General features: G+C 47.0%; 1 protein-coding gene across 1 annotated transcript in view; it reads left to right on the forward strand.

The window, feature by feature from the left end:
* Positions 1–18,005, forward strand: part of VEGFA (vascular endothelial growth factor A) — a 63,639-nt gene extending 45,634 nt beyond the window's left edge. The window contains exons 3-9 of the mRNA XM_044675328.1: positions 2,873–2,924; positions 7,738–7,934; positions 9,377–9,453; positions 10,011–10,043; positions 13,379–13,450; positions 15,381–15,512; positions 17,853–18,005. Coding sequence (XP_044531263.1) covers positions 2,873–2,924; positions 7,738–7,934; positions 9,377–9,453; positions 10,011–10,043; positions 13,379–13,450; positions 15,381–15,512; positions 17,853–17,874 — 585 coding nt within the window. The 3' untranslated portion in view covers positions 17,875–18,005. The remainder of the gene's footprint in view (positions 1–2,872; positions 2,925–7,737; positions 7,935–9,376; positions 9,454–10,010; positions 10,044–13,378; positions 13,451–15,380; positions 15,513–17,852) is intronic.
* Positions 18,006–20,449: the final 2,444 nt, after the last annotated feature.

Genomic DNA, 20,449 nt, shown 5'->3' on the forward strand with positions numbered 1-20,449 from the left:
ATGAGACCCCCTCCCTCTTCTCTCCCCCTCCCCCTTCTTTCCTTCCCGCCCGCGGGGCCTGGGAAAGGGACGGTCACTGCCAGTGGACCCGGCCTGGGAGAGCCCGCCCAGGGCGGCGCTTGGTCTCGACTCCGCCCTTGTAGTGACCTGGTGACAGCCCGCCTTCTGTCCCCTCCCCCCACGGCCCTGCGTGTAGCCCGGCGGGGGCTTTCTGATCTGGGGGGGGGGGGGGGGTACTAGGGGCCCTGGAGGGAGGCTTATACGAAGGTTTGGCTCTCCCCGTGGTACTCTGACTTCCTCTCACCTCCCACTTTGTTGAAAATGTTTGCAAAATGCGGTGACATTTGGGTTCCAAGGATAGCTGGGCACGAGAGTGGGGTTCATTTGCCTCTTCGGCGCACATGCCCTTGCTAAGAGGGAGCCTCTTCTCGGCCGGTACTGGGATGGTAATAAGCGGGGCTCCGGCTTGCTTCTGACAATTCTCCCTTCCTTCCTCCCTCCTTATAGCCTCCATATGGTGATTGGGGGGAAAGAAACTGGAGGGAATGAAGACCAGGCTGGAACCCCTCCCCTCCCCCAGGCGCTCCCTCCTCCCCCAGCCTGGGGAGAGAGAGAGAGATAGAGAGAGAGAGAGAGAGAGATAGAGAGAGAGAGAGGGGGGGGGGGAGAGGTGTCATTTTCTGGGTTTGAATGCTAGGCCCAGGCTCCCCTGGAGGTCACTGCCCCCAAGTTTGGGCAGGTGCTCTTACTCTTCTTAGGGACAGTTACTTGGACACTTAGCTTGGGGACTCAGAATACCGAGTACTGACAGATCTCAGTGGTTGTCCAGCAGGACCCCCCCCCCAAAATCACCTCTACTTTCTTTCCAGAAACTAGCAACAAAGGTCCCCTACCCCCAGAAGTGGAGTGGAATTCACTTCTATTCCTATGAGCTCTTAAGACCTGGCACGAAGTCACCCTCCCCCACCCCTACCCGCCTCAAGCTGTAGGCCTCTGGACTAGGACTAGGGAAGGGTTGTCTGGCTCCAGTTATGACCTTCATAGGCCCCCAGAGAAGGGCACAGGCGGCCCAGGCCCTCCCCCACTGGGCACCGCCCCCTCTCTGACTGTGGTGATGGTGGTAGTGTTGGTGGGGAAGTCTCCCCCTGCCCCTTGGCCTTGGGGACTTGGGAGGTGGGGACAGGGTTCTTCTGCTCTTAGCCTCTTAGCAGGGCCTGGAGAGGACTGAAATATCAGGGAGCCATGGGAGCTAGTTGGCCAAAGTGAAGCAGGAGGTTATCATGGGAGCTAGCTTATGGGGGGGGGGGAGGCGCAGGGGCGGTTATGGGGTGGATAGGACTGCCTAGTGCCAGGGGAAGCAGGATTTAGAACTAGAAAGAATCTTGGACATAATCTAGTTCAAACCCCGGTTTCAGCTAAGAAGACCAAGTCAGAGAAAGGGGGGGAACCTTAGCAAAGTTGGGGGTATGTATGTGGGGCTTTGTGAGTCTTTCTAGACAAGGACTGTATCTGTTTAAGGCATGGGAGAATTGAGGGGTGTGTGTGTCTGTTTGGGGTTAGGTATCCTGAAGGAAGAACCTAGTGAACAGAGAGAGAAGTGGGGGGCAGAACTCTCTGGCCTCGAGGAGACCCCACCTGCTGCTCAGTTGGCCCCAAAGGGTCTCTAGGTGCCTGGAGGGGGTAGATAATAAGGAGGGGCCTGGCACCCCTTCCCAGATCTCCTCATACAGTGGTTGGGCCTGGAAGGGGGCATCCATTTTGTCAGTGTCCTGGCTCTTGTCTGTTGACCTTCACAGTCAGTGGGGAGGGGCTGACTGCCAGGAGTGTGTGTGGGGGTGGGGGTGGGGGAGACTCAGTGTCCAGAGTGTTCTAAGAGACAAGGGGCCTCCTTGGGGCTCGTTAGTGTCAGGATTCCATAGGATTTGGGGGAGATGGGGAGGGGAGTAACAGGTATACATAAATGGTAGAACCAGGGAACCCCCAATTCCATGGGAGAGAAGAGACCAGGAACAAGGGAAAGGGTTTGGGAGAGAACTTAGAAATAAAGATTGATTTGGGCTGAGGGAGTAGAAGGGGAAATGACAATTTGGGCCCTGTAGCAGTATTTCTAAGCCTTCCCCTTAGTTTAAGATGGCTTTTTTCCTCTTTTCTCCCAACTAAGCTGCCCCTCACCAGCAGTTCCCCTGAGGGCCAGATTGAGTATTCCTGGGGGGACAGAAGACTTGGGCCTTGGCTTGACTGGGGAGGATGTCTCAGCATTCTTCCATTTCCTCTCCACCCCCCACTTTCCCCCACCTGACACCACCTTACCCCTGGCATTTGTCATGTCAACTAGATAAGGTCACCAGTGCTGTTTTTCTTGCTAGATTCCTTCCTTCCTGCCCAGTCTCTATCATGGTTTTTCCCCCTTTTAATTCTAGTCAGTGCCTTTGGACGAGGGTATATGTGTTGAGGAGGGGTAGTTTGGGGTGTAATTAGGTGAAATGATTAGTTTTTTTTGAGGAAGGAGTGAAATAGAACTGAGGAGGGGTTTGGAGAAAGGCCTGGAGACTGGACAAAATCTCTTCTCTCCATGTCTACTCAAGTTAGTTACTTTCTCCTACTTCTATCATTATGGGGTCCCATGGCCCTCTCCTCTAATGATATGCTGTGACTAGAGCAGAGGTCCATTTCAATACCCCTTTCCCTGGTGCAGGATCTCAAATGTATTTGTGAGAGTAAGGGTTATGATCAGTGCAGCTAAGACACTGGAGTTGTAATGGGGACTCCAGGGAAGAGCTGAAAGAGAAGCAGGGTGAGAGTCTGGCTTAGCCTTTTACAAACACCCCTCCCTTACCCCATACCCTATCTTACTCTCTGCTTTTGTTTACAGTGGTCACAGGCAGCACCCACCCCAGAAGAAGGAGAAAGGAAATCTCCCGAAGGTGAGTCTGTTTATAACACAGTGCCCTAACTTTCCCCACATTTGGGATGGACACTGGGTTGGGAAGGGGTAGAGTAGGGAGCCCTGACCCTTTAGCCCCTGATCCTTACTCTCTGGTCCAGGTGCCTCCTTGGGATAAAGCAGAAGGAAAGAGAGTAGGGTTGGTGGGAGTGGAGAGAGGGGGCACTATGACATTTCTTTTCACTGCTCATTTTCTATGGGGTTCTGTTTTCTCGGCTAGGCAAAATCTTTCCAGACACAGGTAAGGAAATGGCTCTTTTATCCTTCTTTCATCCTCTAGAAATTTAAATTTTTAGAGAGGACAGTGACCAGTCAGGACTCCCAGGCTGAGAGTCATTTATTCAATGCCAGATTTCCCCCTGCCGGGAAAGGGTTGGGAGTTCTTTTTTTATTTTTTTCTTCTCTTACCTCCCCCAGCCTCCACCCCACCACCCTTAGCACCAAGGAATAGGGATGTTATTTGGGGTAAACTTCCTTTTAGAACCGGCAGAGGGCTGTAGCTATGAAACTGTCTCACCACCTCCTTTCCCCTCCTAAACCCTTCCTGTCTTTTGTTTGATAGGGCCCCCATTCCCTGGGTACTCCCTAATTCTTCCTACAACCTTTAAACCCATACTCTGCTCACTTTTGTATTTTAATGGCAGACATCCTCTTCATTTTCATCCATCATTCTGCATCTCTGTGGCAGGGTATGGTTAGGATTGTGCTTTTCTAAAGGGCTATGCCAAGCTGTTTTCCCATTCTCCTTGGGAATGGTATCCCCATTAGCTCCACTTTCTCTCATTATCCTGGCCCTTGCCTTCTCCATCAGCTGGAGAATAGTTCTCTCATCTCTGTCCCACCCACAAACATACTGGATTTCTTTAGAGATTTGCTCTTCTTTCCACCCTTCAAACCCCCCTCCCCCCCAAATAACCTTTCCCAGTGGTCTTCGTGGCTTGGGAGAAGCAAGACAAATGGTCTTTGTTTGCTGGAGAAAAGGTTGTCTGCGATAAATAAGGAAAACCCAGGACGTTTGAGGCTGGTGAGCATGTGTGCTTGTGTGAGTGTGGATATATTTGTGTTTGTGTGTGTGCTTGAGTGTGAAGGAGGTTTTTATTTGGAGACAGTGGCAGGAGGGGATTGGTTTGAGTGCTAAAAGGAGTTTTTTGACCGATTCTAGGATGACAGACTAATTCTTCTTCCCTCTGTATCTTGGAGAACTTAGATCTCACAGACTTTAAGGGGCTATGATCTTCCCAGCTTATAGGCCAACCTTTTTTGCTCTACTCCTTGGCTTGATGAGGGGGCATAAAAAGGTTGGGGGGGTCCCTCAAACCAGCCAGAGATCTAGCTACCTCCTTTCTCTTACCACCCCCACCCCAAACTAATTCAAACAAGGGTTAGAAACTCCCAGGGTCAATTATCTTTTCTCAGCCCTTGATTTGAAAGAATTATGTCCTTTAAGAACATTTGTTTTCCTATTCATCCATCAGGGATGCAGAGAACATTCCTGTACGTAGAGGGCTGACAGCTAGCCTAGGGTCCTATAGTTTGTTAGGAGATGGTCTTCCTGAATTCCAGATAACTGTTCTCATCCCCCTCCCCCAATCCTTTTCAGTCCTCTAGCCATATGAATTTGGCAGGATGAAGTAGAGGAAGGGCCTGCCATCTCCTCCTGGCCTCTAGCCACTTAAAAATATATGTATATTATGAGAGGCAAAATTAGCATAGCATTTGGAGAACTGAGAGGACTGGAATCACTATGTAATGACTGTGTGACTTTACTCAAGTCATTTAAGCTTGGTGTCTCTGGCTGCTCTTAAGACTAAACACAAAGAACAGGTCCTAATCTGTATTGTTAAAGGGATCTTCCTTAGAGGGAGTTCCCCATATCAATTAAATTAGATTCAGTCATATTAAAATGAATCAGCAAATATCCATATGTATTGTTCAATCATTTTTTCCAATCATATCTGATTCTTTGTGACCCAGTTTGGAGTTTTCTTGTCAAAGAAAGTGGAGTGGTTCTCCATTTCCTTCTCTAGTTCATTTTCCAGATGAGGAAACTGAGGCAAAGAAGGTTAAGTGACTTGTCCAGGGTCACACAGCTAGTCAGTGTCTGAGGCTGGATTTGAACTCAGGTTTTCTTGACTGAAGGGCTGGAACTCCACTGAGCCATCTTGCTGCCCTTATATCTAAGTATATACATAAGTATTTACAAATATCCGAGACATGCTCTTCTGAACCAAGGCTATCTCCTTGATATCAGCTCCCTGGTCTAAAAGCTGATAATGTGGGGAGCATGGAAACCTAGATGCCATTTCAGAGCCAATGTCCTGAACTAAAATATCCAAGCTTCTCAGTTTGAAATAAGGCACGGGGAGCTAGGTTCTCTTGGTTCAGGGGAGGAAACAGGATGGATCTCTGCCCTCTACCTCACCTCCCAGAAATCAGAACTAAAAAAGAATCACTCTAGAGGAGATCACAGAGGTCATCTGGTTCATCCCCTTTGTTTTACAGAGGAGAAAACCTGGGGCCCTGAGAGGGTCACATACATCAAGTCACTTGGAAAGCTGGAGCTAGATTCCAGGCATCCTGATTCCCATTCAGAGATTTGGTACAGGACACCACGATTGGCAGGGGGCAGGCAGGAGTCTTAGGGGCAAAAGATTGGAACCATGACAATTTGACTGGTTGGATCATAGAATTTAGAGGGAGAAGGGTCTTTGGGGGACATCTAGCCCCTTGTTTCACCTATTAAGCCCAGAGAAATTAAATGAATTCTTAGTTCAGTACTTGGCCCAGAGTAGATGCTTAATAAATGTTTATTGATTGAATTGCCTGAGGTCACCCAGGAAGTAAGGCTCACCACAGAGATTTGAACCCAGTGCCTTCTGGCTCTGGACCCAGCCCTTTTGTCACAGAATCTTTGAATTGTCCCTCCCTGGGTTCTGTTTATCCTTTTCCCCTGGGTGTGCTTTGCCGCCTCAGAGAGTGCCTTGTCTCCTTGACCCTGAGCTACCCTTTCCTGGTTTACCGCACCCCAGGTTCTCTGCCCGTTACCTAGCCCAGGGAACCTTTGTTGCCTCTTGTCACCTGTTCAGTTCCTCTAGAAATGCTTAGCAGAGTGAGCAACAGCTTGCCTTTTTTTTTTTTTCCATGATGCAAGCAGTTTGCTCTTATCAGGTAGGGTTATTGGTCTCACCTGGCATGCTTAACCGTGCCCGGTTGCTGATGGTTCTCGGGGCTGCCTAGCTGAAGCCTCCCTGACCTCTGTCTTTCTTGTTAGCTTCTCCATCTGCCCAGGAAGGTGGGTCTCCCAGGTACCTGCTTGGGGTGTGGAAGGTCCCCAGAGACATCCCTGCCCTCTGGCATGGCTTCTCCCTTTTCGTTGAGAAGAGACTTGGGGAAACCCAAGAGGTCCACAACAGGGATGAGAGTGGAGAGCCTAGGAATGTGAAGACTGGCTTCTCTTCTATTTCAGGGGTGTCACGTGAAACAGCCCCCTCTCCCTGTCTCATCTCGACACCCTTCCCCACCAGTCCCCCTCCCCAGCCTGCACACATCCCTTTTCCTCTGCTAGGGACCCAGGCTGGGGAAGGGCAGCAGCTGTATAGGCTTAGGGTGTGGGGCAGAGTGAACTGGAGTTTTATGAGGATTGGCTTTTAAACAGAGAGAGAGAGTCTTTGCCCCTCTGGAGGAAGGAACTAAAGTATGTGGGATTCCTATGGCTTTCCCTTTGGGACGACCATTGTTCCTGCATCTCCATCTCATGCCCAGATGTTTTTCTCCAGCTTTCTCCAACCTATCAGGTGTGGCAGAGGGCGCCCCAGGAACCTTGCTGAGGTTGGTCAGACGAAAGAGGGGGTAGAGTCCAGGCCAGAGTTCTGAAAGGAGTTAGGGTTGGGGGATAGGCAAGAGTGGTTAAGAAATGGACAAATTCCTTGGAGATCCTTGAGTCTTTTTTTACAGATGAGAAAAATTGAGGTTCTGAAAGGTAACCTGACTTGGGATCATGAAACTTAGAGCTAGAAGGGAACTTAAGAGAACCCTCAGGAATTCTGAACGTTTTTATTTTGTGGATCCCTTAGGCAATCTGGTGAAGCTTATAGGCATTTTTCTTACTATGTTTTTAAATGCATAAAATAAAATTATAAAGGAAACCAATTATGTTAAACTACATTTATCAAAGTATATCAAACAAACAAACAAAAAAACCCCAAGTTAATGGTCTCTTAATGACACCCTGGCTGGAGTCAGGAGGACCTAAATTCAAATCTAGCCTCAGATACTTGTTAGCTGTGTGACCCTGGGCAAGTCTCTTAACTTCTTTTTGCTTCAGTTTCTTCTTTTGTAAAAATGGAAACAATAGCATCTACCTTGCAGGATTGTTGTGAGGACTGAATGAGATAATATTTGTAAAGTGTCCAGAACATATTGAGTGCTATATAAATGTTCTTATTAGGACTCCTGCTCAGCCTAGCTGCTTTATTTTACCATTGGAGAGACTGAAACGTAGAGAAGTGTCTTCCTCATGGTCTCACAGATAGTTTTTAGCAGAGGCAGAATTTGAAACCAGATCTTTTGACTTCGAATCCAGGACTCTTTCCATGAATATCCTATTAATTGCAGCAGGTTAGTTGTGTCCCTCTGCCTCCGAATCACCCCTCTGACCCCAACTTCCTTGATGAAGGGTTCTGGAGCATTGGAGCAAAGGAATTCCAGTTGGTCAAAAGACACATTTCAGTGTTTCAGTGGGATCTTTTAGGTTACTCATTCATCATACTCATAAGTGGCCTCTTCTCTTTTAGTGGTGAAGTTTATGGATGTCTATCAACGGAGCTACTGCCGGGCAATCGAGACCCTGGTAGACATCTTCCAAGAGTACCCGGATGAGGTGGAATTCATTTTCAAGCCATCGTGTGTGCCTCTGATGAGGTGTGCTGGCTGCTGCAATGACGAGGGGCTAGAATGTGTCCCCACTGAGGTGCACAACATCACCATGCAGGTGAGGAAAGTTCCATGGGTGGTTACCCGTGGGAGAGAAGCTTCTCCCTGGGTAAAAGAGTTCAGACATTTATTTTTCATTGATTTAATTACTTTAAAATTTGTATTAGCATTCATACATTTTTAAGGGAGGTTTTTTTTTTGGCAGCAGGAGGGTTTGAGATCTAAGATTCAGGAGAGCAGAATAGACAATTCTCTTTGTGTCTTTGTTTTCCTGAGGTGCGACTGAATGGGGAACCCTGCTTGGAGGCAGGGGGATGGACAAGATGACCCATCTGGGACTAAGGGGTTTAAAAGTGAATGTTCCTCTTTAGAGGAACAGGTGCCTGCCTTCAGGGGGCATCCCTGTACCTGTTTTCCTGTTGTAGTTGAAGTCCTGGCCCTGACCCCTGACCCTATTTTGCTTCTTCCCTCCTCCTGGCCCCTAGCCCCTTGTTTTCTGGAGGCATTCAGGGGCAGAAGGCACAGTGTTAGTCTATCTTCTCCCCACCCCTTTCTTCCCAGAGGCATTTCCCTGCTGTCCTTGGAACTCTGCTCAGGAGTTGTAGAACAACTCTGGCTGGCCAGGGCTAGGAGGCTCACCAGGGATGTGGGTTTGGGGAATTTATACAGTTAGTTCTGTCATGAAATTGCTTCCCTAGAAAATCCTCACTTCTTCCCAGAATTCTCTGCCTTCTGTACCGTCATGGTACAAAGCCCTAGATCTAGTCCTTGGCCTTGCCCCCGTCCCTTCCCGTCTCTCCTTCCCCTTCCTGCTTTAACTCCTCCTTTCTGCCCTGAAAGTCCTGCCTACTAACTCCTGCCCTTGGTGCTGCTTCCCACTTCTAAACCTAGGGGAACTGGCAGCATTGCCCTCTGAGGCACAGACTTCAAAAGACCAGGCATTTAATCCCATGGTTCTCAGGTCCTCGAAAATATTGAACTCTGCTTCCCTTCTTCCCCCACCCTCCACCCCCATTTCTTCAGTGACAGCTGAGAACCTAGGAGTGTATATCTGGTGAAAGGTTTGTTTTTCCTTAGGCCAATGTTTTTGGGAGAAATGAAATTATTTCCTCAAAAGGGGCATGGTAGAATCAGATTATTTGAATTTTGTGGGTACCAGGAGCCTCATTGTAGGCATGAAGTGGGGAAGAACTGGGAGGGGGGGTGGTAAGGGAGGGACTGGAAATGGTGCCAACCCAGGACCCTAATTCCCAGCTCGGCCAACCCGAAGCAGCCACATCAGCATCTTGAGGTTATTGGGGTTGGGAGGTGGGGGAGGTGGGGCTCTGTGGCTTTGTCCTATTGACAGCCATTAGCCCCCCCTCTCCCTCTTACCTCCTTCACTCCCTGGGGACTTGATCCCTGGAAACCCTGGGGTGTTGAGTGGCGAGAGACAGGGGGGTGTCGGGCGAGTGGCTGGCTGGGTCACTAACTACTGTGTTCTCCTTCCTACCCTCCCAGATCATGAGAATTAGGCCCCACCAGAGCCAGCACATTGGGGAGATGAGCTTCTTACAGCACAGTAAATGTGAATGCAGGTAAGGGGCCATCGATGGCTGAAGGGAAGGATGAATAGTTCTTGGGGAAGAGAAGGGAAGGCCTTGGAGGAGGTCAGAGAGAGAGAAGGGCTGCCAGAGGGAAATGCTTTCTGGGGGTAAACGTGAAAAGGCAGAAGCACAATTGAGAAGGAATCAGAGAGGGATAGAGTTCATGGGGGAGATGGGGAGATGGTTCTTAGAGGAGGCCTTTTCCAGTAAGAGCCTCCTAGCAGGGCTGGAAGGTGCAGCCAGTTACAGCTTGAGGAAATGAATAGAGGGACATATACTTATGTGTATGCATATTGGCCACTCTAGTAGAATGCAAGTTCCTTGAGGTCCAGGCCTGGTTTTCTTTATCTTCCCAGAGCCTAAATTGATTGAGAAATCAAATTAGCAGGCAGGAACTTGGAAAGGGAGGCTGGGTTGAGTAAGGATGGGAAGAGGAAAAGGAATACAAGTTCTTGGGTGCTCCCCTAGTTTTGAGGGAGAATGCTCAAGCTGGGAGGAAGCCAATTCTCTTACCTTCCCCTCTCTTCCTTTCTTTTTTTCATTTTTAGACCAAAGAAAGATGTCAAAGGAAAACAAGAGAAGTAAGTGGACATAACTTTTTATGATTTCCCCCCCTTTCTCGGCCGGTTGTCTTGCTGGGTATTTTGACTCTTTGCTCCTTCAGCTGATCTGTTATTCAGAGTCATTATTCAGGGCTATTCAGATCTCACTAAATCTAGGCATAAGTGGGACATTGATTGGTGGACAGAGGAATGTTTGGAGGTAGAATGGAAGGTGCCTTATTCTTTGTGTGGTCTAGATGGTTCCCTTTCTGCCTCATCAAGTAGACAACCCACTGGTTCTGACATTTGGCTTAAGGTTTACTGGGAAATCCTGGCCTAAAGCATTTGTACCTGCTGGGAAGTACTGTTAGCCCCTGGACCTGGGCTTCATCTTTTATATGACCGGGATTGATGTTATTTAGTGTCCTGGTACCCCATTTGCTCACTAACCTGACCCTTAGGTAGGTTGTCAACCTCCAGAACAGCTGAAACTGTGTCACAAGGTGGGAGTACAGGTAGGGGGTTGGAGCTATTAGGGAAACAGGTAGCATTAGGGATGTATGGAATATTTCTATTTGCTATCTTGTGGATTAGATTTAGAGGCTGTACTTGGAGGGGAACCAGGTCCCCCTGGGCTTTCTCCCTTGTCATTGCCCTTGAATGGCTTTGGGCCAAAGAAAGAATGTGGTGCTCTTCTGGGTTAGATGGTTCATTTGCTAGCTTGGTATAGTAGATGCAGGATTTGATCTGATTGGCTTCCTCAGTTTTTAGGGGCTCTCTTATCTGGGAATGGGATGTTGTTAAGGGCTGACTCTAAAGGCTTAGGAGTGTTAGAGAGAAACTGATGAATGTAAGGGGATGGTTAGTAGGCCGTTATTTGGAAGCTCACTGGATCAGGCTGCTGAGAGCCCGATGAAAGAGATGGAGATATTTTTTCCCTTTTCTCTGTGCCTACCCTTCCCCATTGCCCTAGGGGCACTTGGTCTTATAGATGAACCGGACCCAACCTCCTTCTCTCTCCCCTCCAAGGCTATCATGTTCTCTTAGTGCTGGAGTAGTTTAAGTGGTGATGGGCAGAGGGAATAGCTAGTATGCTTGGAAGTATTCTGTGGAGAGACTGTGTGGGAGAATGAGCTTGGTTTCCTAGGACCCTCCCCACCTCTTCTGCTTATTATTACTCCCTGTGTATTCTCCCCAGGAGAATAATAGAGCTCCCCATTTCTCCTCTCCTCCCTTTTCCCCCTCCTTTTTGGCAAAACTCCCTGGGGTGTATCCACTTCCCCCAACTATGGGAGAGTGAAGAATGATGGTTTCCTTTTGGTGGGGGTGAATCAGGCCAGAGCCCACCCTTTCTCCCCCTTCCTCATTCCCTTTGAGTCCTAGCCCTCTATCCCCACACCTAAGCCTGTTCCCAGGATATCAGTCTTGCCTGCAGCTAGAGAGGGATAGCTTGGAAAAAAAATTTTGTGAGAAGGCAGACAGGCTCTGACAGCGCCTGGGGAGGACATCCTGCCAAGTTACACCCCAACCTCTCCCCTCCCACACCCCCTCCCCTTCATACCCACAAACCCTCTTCCCCCCAGGCTTTGGGATGGCCTCTTCTTGGGAGTGGACAGTTGCCACTTCCTAGGATGGCCATTCACTCCATGGAGTGGAGTTCCATATTGTGGCTGTGCCCAGCTCAGTCCTCAAACGTACATACCACACGCCACATTCACTTGAAAGTCAGTGCACTCAGTTCTTTGACCCATCCCCCTTTAAAGCGAGTCCTAATGTTGCTTAGTGGAAAGCCAGGAGTGTGAGTCAGGGTTGTTGGCCCAGCCCCTTCACAGTTCATATACTGTTCTACATGGAAATGGGATTGGAGGGCACCATTCCTCCTGGTCTCCCCCCAAACCCTGTCCTGCTAGAGACTTTTCCCCTTCCTTGTGGTCCTGCAAATTTCCTGAGAGGACCCCTAAGGGCATTTCTCCCACAGCCTGGAATCCTATAGCCTTTGTCCAACACTGTCCCCCTGTCCCCTTCTTACCTCCATGGTGCTGAGGCTGAAGGAAACACCCTGACCCTTTTGAAGGAAAGGGAGTCCAAGTGTTATCATCCCCATTATAAAGATGAGGAAACTGAGTCTTGGAGAAATGGCTACCCTAAGTAGTAGACGAGACTTGAATCCTTTGATTCTCAGTATGTTTTCTACTAGACTTTGTTACTTTAGGCCTCAAGAGCCTTGGCTGGTGATGGTGGTGGTAACATTAATGATGATAGCGGTGATATTATCATATAATTAGAATTATGTTTCTTTATTATACCATTTTGATATTTAGATAGAAGTATGTATAATATTTAATATAATTATAATAATAAGTATCACAATAATAAACCTCTGTTTACCTCAGTTTTCTCCTCTGGAAAAATGGGGGTAATAATAACACCTTTTTGTTTTGATTCAAATCAAAATTTTTTGATTGTTTTGAAGATCAAATGAGATAATATTTCTAAAACACTTCACAAACCTAAAAGAGCTATCTAAATCTGGGTATATTATTCTATATCTTTGTAACAACACCAATCATCATAATAATTCCTATCTATGAAGAAGAAGCTGAAAATGTTTTTCCCACATCAAATCCAAGAGGTAGGTAGTGTAGACATTGTTATAATTCCATTTAACACTTGAGGAAACTGAGATACAGAAGGTTAAATGACTTGTCCAAGGATTACAGAGTTAGTAAGAAGAACTAGTATTTGACTTCCTACCTATATGACCCTGGGCAAGTCACTTACCCCCACTTGCCTGGCCCTTGCCACTATTTTGTCTCAGAATTGATACAAAGACAGAAGGTAAGGGTTGACCCCCATCTACTCCCCCCCACTAGAATTTGAATCCAGGACTTTTAACTATGAAGCCCAATACCTTTTCCATTCCCTTCACATACAGAGGTGGGTAAGGTATTGAGTACTGACTGTAGTATCTTGTGAACAAATATGGCTCCTGTGCCTTCTTCCTAAAGCTCCACTGTCCTTGGATCTTATGTCCTTGGCAGGGAGGGGGAAGTGTATGAATGGACAGAGCTATGAGGGTGATGGGAAACTTATCACCTCTCTCCATCTCCTCAAAGTCAGCAAAATGATGAGAAAACACACTTATGAAGCTAAGCTTCAGAGCCCTCTCCCCTGAGGCCATCTTCCCTTTAGCCCCTTCCTCTTCCTCTTGTCCTGCCCTCACTGAGGAGGGAAGCCATTGGGATGTTGGGCTTAGGAGAGGATGTGTATTCCCCCTACCCCCAACCTTTTCTGCTTTATCCCCTTTCCTCCCACCCGTTCTTGTTCCCCACCTGTTCTCTGTCTGTCTCTGTCTCTGTTTTTTTATTTTCCAGAAAATCAAATCGAGGAAGGGGGAAGGGGCAAAAGCGCAAGCGAAAGAAATCCCGGTATAAATCCTGGATCGTGTACGTTGGTGCCCAGCGCTGTTTAACACCCCTCCCCCTAAATCTCCTTCCGCCATAATCAGAACCTGTACTTGTAGCACCCAGTGACCCCCTTACCTATGTCTTTTCCCTTCCCTTCCCTCCCTAGTGTCTCCATTCTTTCCACTTGACTAATTGGCACCGATGGGTTCAAGGTGGTGGTGGCCGTCTTAATTAGGCCCTGGGCACTTGAGGACTAGAATGGGGGGGGGGCTATGGCTTGGCTGGGCACAGACTTTCTCACCCCACTGGGCACTGGTGGCGGGTCTCTGTTGGCGTGGGCACTGGGAATTGGTGCCTACCCAATCTAGCTCTTGGCTTATGCATTTGTTTGGGAATCATTTGTGGGTGGGAGGTGGTCTTGGCAGTATAAGAATGGGGAAGGGGTCATTTAAAGAGGATTTGGGGAAGGAGTATGTGTATAGAAGTGAATGACGTTGCGACGGCAGGGAAGGTGGAGTGGGCTAGGATGGGGGGCTGGGGGGGGAGTGGAAAGAGGAAACTTGTGGTTGCCCTCTTTTCTCCTCCTACCTCATGGCAGGATGAGGGTGGAGATGACCTTCTTGCTACAATAGGAGACGGTCTTCTGGTTCCAAGTTTTTCTAATTCAACCTAGGCTTGGTTATTAGCATAAACCTTTTCTCCTTGAAGAATCTCTTCTCCTGTTATATCTTAGAGGGAGCAATGAAATGTGTGCTTGGGGTAGAACAGACACCCTGGTTTCCTATAGTCTGGAAGGAGAGTGGGAACAGCAGTGATTTGAAGCCTTGGATGCTTCTGGCCTCTTTGGGATTGGTTCTGAGGAGACTACCGTGGCCTGCTTCCCACCTTTCTTCACGCTACAGGTTGGGAAGAGGCCTGTATGGCTCTGTATCTCAGGGGCCATTGGAAAAGATGATACATGCAACATTGATTCTGTTTTTGAAGAAGAAGTGAGCCCCTTTTGGGATCAACTCCCTTTGTTAAATAGAAGCTGGGAATTGATGGGGAAGGACTTTGCAAATGACAGCCCTAAATTCTTTTGCTTCCCAATGGAGTTTCTTGGGTTAGGTTTTCTGTCTTTTCAGGGTTATAGGATCATATTAGAATTAAAAAGGACATAGAAATCATTTAATCAAATGTCTTTATTCTACAGAGGAGGGAGAAACCCATCCCCTAGAGATTAAGTGATTTGCCTAGTTAGTTAAGTCTTGGAGGCAGGATTTGAACCTTAGTCTTCCATTGATAGCTCTGTGTAGAATGTAGAGCATTCTTGAATCTGCAAGCTAGTTAGTTCCACTCTCAGCCCCTTTGCCCCCCCCAAAGTGGGCAGGAAAGTACTTAGTTGCAGATTTTTCTCTGGTCTGTAGCACTTTGGCATGTTAAAGTAGGAAGAGACCTTCGGGGTCATCTAATCCAACACCCTCATTTTATAGAGGAGGAAACTGAGGCCTGGAGAGGCAAGTGATTTGCCCAACTTTACACAGGTAGTGAGCTGCAAGACTGGGACTTGAACTCAGTTCTCCTGACTCTAAGTCCTGTGCTCTTTGCCTTAAACCATGCCACAGGAGGAAACCCTACCTCCATTTCTGGGAGTCCTGAGACCTGTCTTTGCTCAGCACGCTGTGTCTTTGCTTCTTTTGCCCCATCAGACCAGCCTCTTCTTTCTGGACTTATGTCTTTGCCCAACTCAGCTGTTCCATGCAGGCCTCTCCAGAGCTGCGTCTTTTTCTGCCTCTTTTTGCTATAGCGCTCTGATATTGGGAATTGGGAAGGGGGTCGGTCATAGCATGACCGGGAAAGGGCACTGAAGGGAGGTGGGAGCCCATGATGGCGATGTATTAGGGGGTGGGGGTATATTGCACGGGGTTGGGGTTTTTTTTCCCTCTGCTGAAGCTCTAGCTTAGATCTCTTTCCTTTTGCCTTTTTGCAGTCCCTGTGGGCCTTGCTCAGAGCGGAGAAAGCATTTGTTTGTACAAGATCCACAGACGTGTAAATGCTCCTGCAAAAACACAGACTCGAGGTGCAAGGCGAGGCAGCTTGAGTTAAACGAACGAACTTGCAGGTTGGTTTCCCGGACAGAGAGACAGAGAGAGAGGTTAAGACAGACAGAGAGAAAGAGAGAGACAGACAGACAAAGAAACAGACTGCTCGCTTGGCTTTTAGCTCCCTGCTCTATGACTGCTATTTTCTCCTACTCTCAGGATCCCCCCCGTGAAGGGTGGAGTGTTGGGGTTCTGTCCTGGCTGGGTGCCAGGGAAGCTTCCCCGGTTGGCAGGGTGCACAGACTGGCGTGGCTCCATGTGGTGGTGTTGTCGTGGAGGGTAACGCCCTGTGATGTGCTGTGTTGTCTGGGCCCAGATGGTTGTTATTAATAATAATACTACATGTTCATGTTGCTTTGTTATCTCTCATTGTTTTTTACCAGCATTTGTCTTATTGGACCCTCCTAACACCTCCCCACTCCCCTCAGGTAGGCAGAGCAGATATTTTCCCCCTCCACTTGACAGTGGAGGAAACTTGAGTCTCAGAGAATGGAAGAGCCAGGTCTCCTTATTCCTTGTTTGCTGCTCTTTGTACTCTACCATGCCATAGTTAGGGCAAATTGGGTGGCCCCTATCTGCCTCTAATACTACAGTAAGTAAAGACTGGGTGGGGGTGGTCAATGGAAACCCTAAGTTGCTCTCTGCTCTTCATTGGTTTTCCCCACTTGTTATTACTAGTAAAGACTTAGAAACAGTGTCTGCCTGGGTTTCCTTTTTTGATCACTTACCTAACATCCCTGGGCATAGGTCTGGCTGCCTAAGGGGTAGGTATGCTGAGGGCCAGGACCTTGAGATATTGGTGGGGGGGATCTGTTTGTCCCATGGAGTGATATGGAACCCAGAGTATGTGTTGGGGGGAGGAGTGGAGGACAGCTGAGACATGTTCTGCTCTGCCTACCGCAGGGTTATAAGAATAGATGAGATCCTTCTAGATCCATCCAGGTACAGAGGATGTGTCTGTCTGCTTCTCCTAGTGGCATAGGACGTGGGGATGGAAGATGTAGTTGGGAGTATCTGAGGCTACTGGGCACCTGGATCAGACTGAGAAGGCAAATTAAGTCAGACTTTAGAGGCCCAGCCTGGTCTGCCTACTTCTACTCTCTGACCCCATCCCACTAGTCTACCACATATGATCTCAGCTTCCATTAATTAACCTCGGGGTTGTCACAGGATATGGATAGGCCTCTTTCGGGTCAGGAGGATAGAAGAGAAGACCTGGAATTCTCTTCATTAAAGAAATCCTATAGTAGAATTTTCTCACTTTTCTGTTCCTCTCTTCCTCTGCCCCTTCCCCTAAAACCAATCGCATGCCTGGCATGAGTCTGCACATATTCTTCACAGAGATGTCTGACATATATACTGCACTAATACACACTGCTTTGATGTAACCCCCAGACTGAGGTGGAGGAACAAGGACTATTGGGTCATTCTCAGATAATACCTGGCATTTTTATATCACATGCCCTGCTGAGATTTAGATTTTAGAGGCTGGTTCTTGTTTAGCTTTTGGGGGCCACCCATCTCTTCATCCTCAACTTCTTAACTCCTCAGTATAGTTCCTCTACTCCAACCATTATGTGAACGGCAACACTCCCACTGCCAAGCTCTTGCGCAGTTCATACCCCATGCCTGGAATACTCTCCCTACTCTCTTCTATTAAATGATATATTACCCCTAGAACACATAACTCATAGCTCACACCCTTTAGTTGTTATCCTTTCCCGTTTGACTCCAATCAACTCTAATCATGCCTTTACTTTGTCTCGTCCAGCATTTATTATTAACAAATAATAATAGTATAAGCTCACTTTTTAATCGCACTTTTAAGTTTTCTAAAGTACTTGACACATTATTTAAATTAACTGGTTCTCTGTTTGTTGGCACTTGCTGGTATGTCACTTTGTAAATGTAAGTCATGTCTACTTCATTTCAACCAGAGTGGGAGCTTTCTGAGGTCAAGAGCCTTGAATCTCCTTTATCAGAACAGAAATGTCATGAGAATGAGGACTGTTCCTCTCACCAGACTTGGGACTCCCTGAGGACAGCAACCATGTCTCCCCTGCTAGAGAGCAACTGTGTCTCATCAGATTTGGGGCTCCCAGAGGGCAGAAACTATGTCTCTTCTACCAGTCTCGGGGTTCCTTGAGAGCAATGACTGCGTCTCTCCATCAGAGGGGGGTTGGAGGCTCCCTCAAACCAGGGGCCTTTCCAAATTAGAAGCTCTCAAAGGTTTCAGACCACATCTCTCCTGATCTTTATTTGCCAAGTGTAGGGATTGTGCATGGGAAAGTGGGGAGTTGAATGCTTGGGATACAGTTAAAACCATCCATAACCCTCATGGTCTATGTTTCTCTTTGCAGATGTGACAAGCCAAGGCGGTGAGCCCCCTCGGCATTTCCAGAGCCAGACCTCTCAGACCTGGAAAAGAAAAAAACAGAACAATTAAGAGAAACCACAAGCCACCACCACCGCCACCACCGTCGCCAAACACTGACAACCCAATGATGATGAAACTAACACTAATCCAAAAGAAACCTTAAATGAAGGATGAGGAGAGGCGCATAGCACTTTGAGGCCGGAAGGTGTGACTCCGGCAGAAGCATTCCCGGGCAAGAGACCGAGCAGGGGTCCCTCTTCCAGTTGGATTGCAATTCTGTTTTTCATGCTGCTAAATCATGGAGCCAGGAAGATTAGAGGGTTTTATTTCTGGGATTCCTATAGACACACCCACACGCGTACATGCATTCATATATATATAATATACATATATAAAAATAAATATATATATTTTATATATATATAAAATATATATATTCTTTTTTAAAATAATTAACATTGCTAACGTTATTGGTGTCTTCACTGGATGTATATGACTGCTGTGGACTTGAGTGGGAAAAAAATACCCACACAGAATCCAGCTGGGGAAAGATGGGAGCAGTGATGTTGGCATGGCCACCTTCGTCTGGGGGGAGGCCAGAGCTCTCTATCTGTGCCTTCCACTCTGTCCCTCCCTGCCCTGCCCTGCTCTGCTGGCCCCAGGAAGAATGACTGAATGAGAGGTCCAGCACTTGGAAGTTGAATTTGATGCCTGGCTCTGGGTTTTGAGGGCATGTTGACATACCCAGCTGTGGCCCCCATACTTTACTGCACCTTGGACCTTCCCATAGGCTGTTGCTGTTGTTGCCTTTTTTTTTCCTTTCTTTTTTCTTTTTTTTTTTTGGCAAGAAGGGGAGGGGGCTGGGAGATGGGAGACAGGAAAGAGGAAGCAGCATGGATAGAAGGAATGGGGACCAGAGAACGCTGCAGTGCCGGAGTGCTCTCCAAAACCCCCTGATGACAAGACATCCTATCCCCTGGGTCTAAATTGCCTGGGTGCCCTTCACAAGACAGTGGAACATTTCTGGAGAGGGAATATTACAATGATGTGGAGACAGGGGGTGGTGTGTTTTATGTGATAATACATCCCTCTCCCCCAATGTAATCCTCCTCCCCAAACCTTTTCCCAAGGAGGAGAAGCTATCCCCCTCTGTCCGAGACTTGCTCACGGAGGCAGGCTCCAAAAGACAGAGATAAACCCTCAAGACTACTAAACCACTAGGAAGCTTCATCCAGGGAGTTTGATTTTGGCTTGTCTGAAGACAAGCAGGCATGAGGGTGAAGGGCGAATGGGTGGCTGTGGGTGTGGGAATGCTTCCCTGACCCTGGACCCTGCCCTTGCCTCCCACTCCATGGTGGAGAGAGCTGGAGCAGGATCCATATGCCTAGTATGGAGGCAGAGAAAAGAAAAAAAGTGTTTTATATGCTTATTTAATATCCCTTTTTAATTAGAAATTAAAACAGTTAATTTAATTAAAAGACTAGGGCTTTTCAGTATTCTCAGTTAATATTTAATTTCAACTATTTATAAATATACCTCTCTCTTTCTCTCTTAATCTCTTTCTCTTCTATTTGTATTTTTTTGGGGGGGGGTATAAAGTTCATATTTCCAGTATCTCCCCACCTCGATTGGAGTGGGGGACCATTGGCGATGGTCAGTAGCATGTCCTGAACAGATATTTAATTTTTCTAACACTTGCCCTTCCCCATTCTCCCTGCTCCCCCACACATTCCTGTTGAAATAAGGTTTCAATATACATCTACATACTATATATATATTTGGCTACTTGTGTTTGTATATATATATATATATATATATATGTTTATGTATATATGTGATTTGGATGAAATAGACTTCGCCATTTCTGTTTTTTTTATATGTAAAAAAAACAAAACAAGAAAAAAAATAGAAAATTCTACATACTAAATTTCTCTCTTTTTTAATTTTAATATTGTTATCATTTATTTATTGGTGCTACTGTTTATCCGTAATAATTGTGGGGAAAAAAGATATTAACATCACATCTTTGTCTCTAGTGCAGTTTCTTAAGATATTCCGTAGTACATATTTATTTTTAAACAACATCAAAAAAAATACAGCTATATCTTAAAAAAGAAGCTTTTTGTATTAAAATTTTAATTCTGATCTCAAAAGTTCCTCCCGTTTCTACTTCTGGTTTCCATTTAATTCCCTTTACCTCCTTCCCTTGTATCCTTTTACCTCCTATTAGGAATCTGGGGTTTCTACTCTTATCTGGAAGGTAGAGGGTTGGGAAACTGTTGGGAAGATCTTATTGTAATGGGGTCAGAGTAAAGGATTTCAGTCACTAGGTCTCTGATTGGGATTACTCTGGGGATAAAAGGATCTGGGGTGAACTAGTCTGAATGGGGAATATGGGGAGTGAAAGAATAATATTTCATAAATGGGATGGCGAGGAAATATAAATTAAGGGCTGGTGATTTGCCTATCAGGGATGAAGTAGTTCTTTGCCCTGCCACATGGTGAAAGGAAGAGGAAAATGATGAATTGGGATGGTTCTTGAGCACTAGTAGAGAACGAAGAGATGGAAGAAGAAAATTC

The sequence above is a fragment of the Gracilinanus agilis genome, chromosome 4, assembly GCF_016433145.1.
Source record: "Gracilinanus agilis isolate LMUSP501 chromosome 4, AgileGrace, whole genome shotgun sequence".
Lineage (NCBI taxonomy): Eukaryota > Metazoa > Chordata > Mammalia > Didelphimorphia > Didelphidae > Gracilinanus > Gracilinanus agilis.